Source organism: Gavialis gangeticus, unplaced genomic scaffold (assembly GCF_001723915.1).
Source record: "Gavialis gangeticus isolate Ggan-Ray unplaced genomic scaffold, GavGan_comp1, whole genome shotgun sequence".
Lineage (NCBI taxonomy): Eukaryota > Metazoa > Chordata > Crocodylia > Gavialidae > Gavialis > Gavialis gangeticus.
This window is the reverse complement of record NW_017729031.1, coordinates 54855472-54857570: the sequence shown is the minus strand read 5'-3', so window position 1 is coordinate 54857570 and position 2099 is coordinate 54855472. Positions and strand designations below refer to the sequence as shown.

The following is a 2099-nucleotide window of genomic DNA, read 5'->3' as shown; positions in this document are numbered from 1 at the left end:
CCGGGGCTGGGCAGGCAGGGAAGCGAGCTCTCTCCTGGGGCATCGCGATGCCCGGCGAGCGCCGCCGGAGCCCGGCCGGGGAGACGTGGCCCCTCGGGGGACCCTCTCCCGGGACCGCCCCAGCAAAAGGCCCGGCCGGGAGGAGCGCGGCACAGGGCGCGGTGCCCTGGCGGGGGGCGCCTGCTCCCGGGCACAAACAGCACACGCGGCGGCTCTTGTTCCAAACCATAATTTTACTGTCTCAAAGAAACTTTCGAACTTATGTACAAAGAGTGGCGGGGCGTCCCCCCGTACAAAGCAATAAGTTAACATTCTCAATATAAAACTAAACTTTGACATATAGACACTAAACACAGCTGAGCTCAGTTTATCACATCTTCCGAATTTCACAAGTAAAATGTCAAGATCTCAGTTCACAAAGCATCAGGTTTTACAGCCACACGAAACGGAACGGAAAAAAAGGCTAAATTTGTGCAACATGTTTACAGAACAATAATAATAATAATAATAATAATAATAATTAAGAATAAAATATGTACAGCGATCCGATCCTGCACTTGGCTATGTGCACGTCCACTCCAGGGTGAGATCTGCGTGGTAAAGCCTCTTGGGATTTCGTTTAAAGCTGCGTTGTGCCACGTTAGAGACATCTGGCCTCTCTTCTTTCCCTGCCACCCCTTTCCACTTGCTGAGAACAGGGAACGAGAGGTTGTTTCCTTGTCGTGTTCTGTTTCGTTTCTGCTTTACACGAAGGGCAGCGCGCAGGAGCCGCCGCCATCCCGCCTCCAGACTCAACACTGGGCATCTCTCGTCTTTGTTAAGTCACAGCGGATGTGTGAAAACGCCAACCACTCGGACCAGACCTCTCCGCGCCGGCAAAGTAGAAAAGTGATTGTAAAAGTTAAAAATCGCATCCTTCTTTTTGTTGGGGTTCGCGTGTGTGTGTGTGTGTGTGTGTGTGTGTGTGTGTGTGTGTGTGTGTGTGTGTGTGTTTGTTTCTGTCTTTAAAGTAAAATGTGCGTTGAAACAGTGCACTCTGCGAACCAGACAGTCCAGGTTGTTCCTAGCACTCTGATAGTGGTAATTTAAGTCAATAAATAAAATCCCCTTCTTCCCCTTTAACAACAACAAAAAAATTTACACAGATGAATAGTGAAAATTACAGGAAAATGTCAAGGGGGAAAAAAAATCTCTGGCGATAGTACGGGTTGTTTTCCCCTGCTATAAGGAGGCCGGAGGAGTGGGGGACCTACATTTCATCAGACACAGACAGACACACAGGACAGAGGAGAGCTTTTTTTTTTTGTTCCCTACAAACATGTTTGTTGTGATTGTCCCACAAAGCCGAGGTCGGGGATCCGCTCTGCTCCCGGGCTGTTCTCCGGCTGATCTAATGGAGCCCGGCGGCTGCTCTGTCAGCTGTCAGCAGTTGGGAACCAGCCCCGCATCGCATCTGTGCTTGTCTGCCCCGCGCTCGAGTACAGCGAGTCAATGGCTCTCTGGGAAGAGAGCTCGGGTGTGTTTGTTTCCCTGTCCCCCCTCTCTCGCTTTGCCTTTGTCTTTCTTTCCTTTGTTTGTGAATGGGTTTTGTTTTTTGTTCCTGGACCAACAGTTGTGCGTGCGCTGGGGAACCCGGCGGTGCTCACATCAGCTGAGGTTGCTGCATGGCTTCTTGGTGGGCGGACGGGTACCAGGACGTGTAGCTGGGGATGTAGGTGCCCGGGGTGCCCGTGGAGGCCTTACCCGAGGCCGAGCTGGTGTTCCACACCGGGGGCACCGGGGGCGAGCTGGCCGACAGAGCCCTGCCGTTGGCCAGGGCGCTGCTCTCCAAGGCCGCCCCTCCCTGCTTCATCAGCTTCTTGAATTTGGAGCGCTTGTTCTGGAACCAGATCTTCACCTGCGAGGGGAGGAAGCGTCACTGGCGGCCAGGGCAGGGCAGGGGTACGGGGAGCTCTCGCCCGCCCGGAGCCCTTGTGGCTTCTCCCCACTCCCGCCCAGCCCCGCAGCCAAAACCCGCCGGCTCCGGAGGGCGCGGCCCAGCCGATCGCCCGGGCTCGGGCAACGTGTCCCGCGCTGAGCTGTCCGAGCGCGGGGACCGG

The 2099-nt window shown here is 54.8% G+C and overlaps 1 protein-coding gene across 2 annotated transcripts in view; it reads right to left on the bottom strand.

The window, feature by feature from the left end:
- Nucleotides 1-1306: 1306 nt before the first annotated feature.
- The window catches only part of DLX1 (distal-less homeobox 1), a 7552-nt gene continuing 6759 nt past the window's right edge, over nucleotides 1307-2099 (bottom strand). Inside the window, exon 3 of one of the 2 annotated variants that reach the window (XM_019522926.1) lies at nucleotides 1307-1897. In XM_019522926.1, the coding sequence (XP_019378471.1) occupies nucleotides 1643-1897 (255 nt within the window). In that variant the 3' untranslated portion in view covers nucleotides 1307-1642. The remainder of the gene's footprint in view (nucleotides 1898-2099) is intronic. The other variant, XM_019522927.1, reaches the window with a different exon arrangement.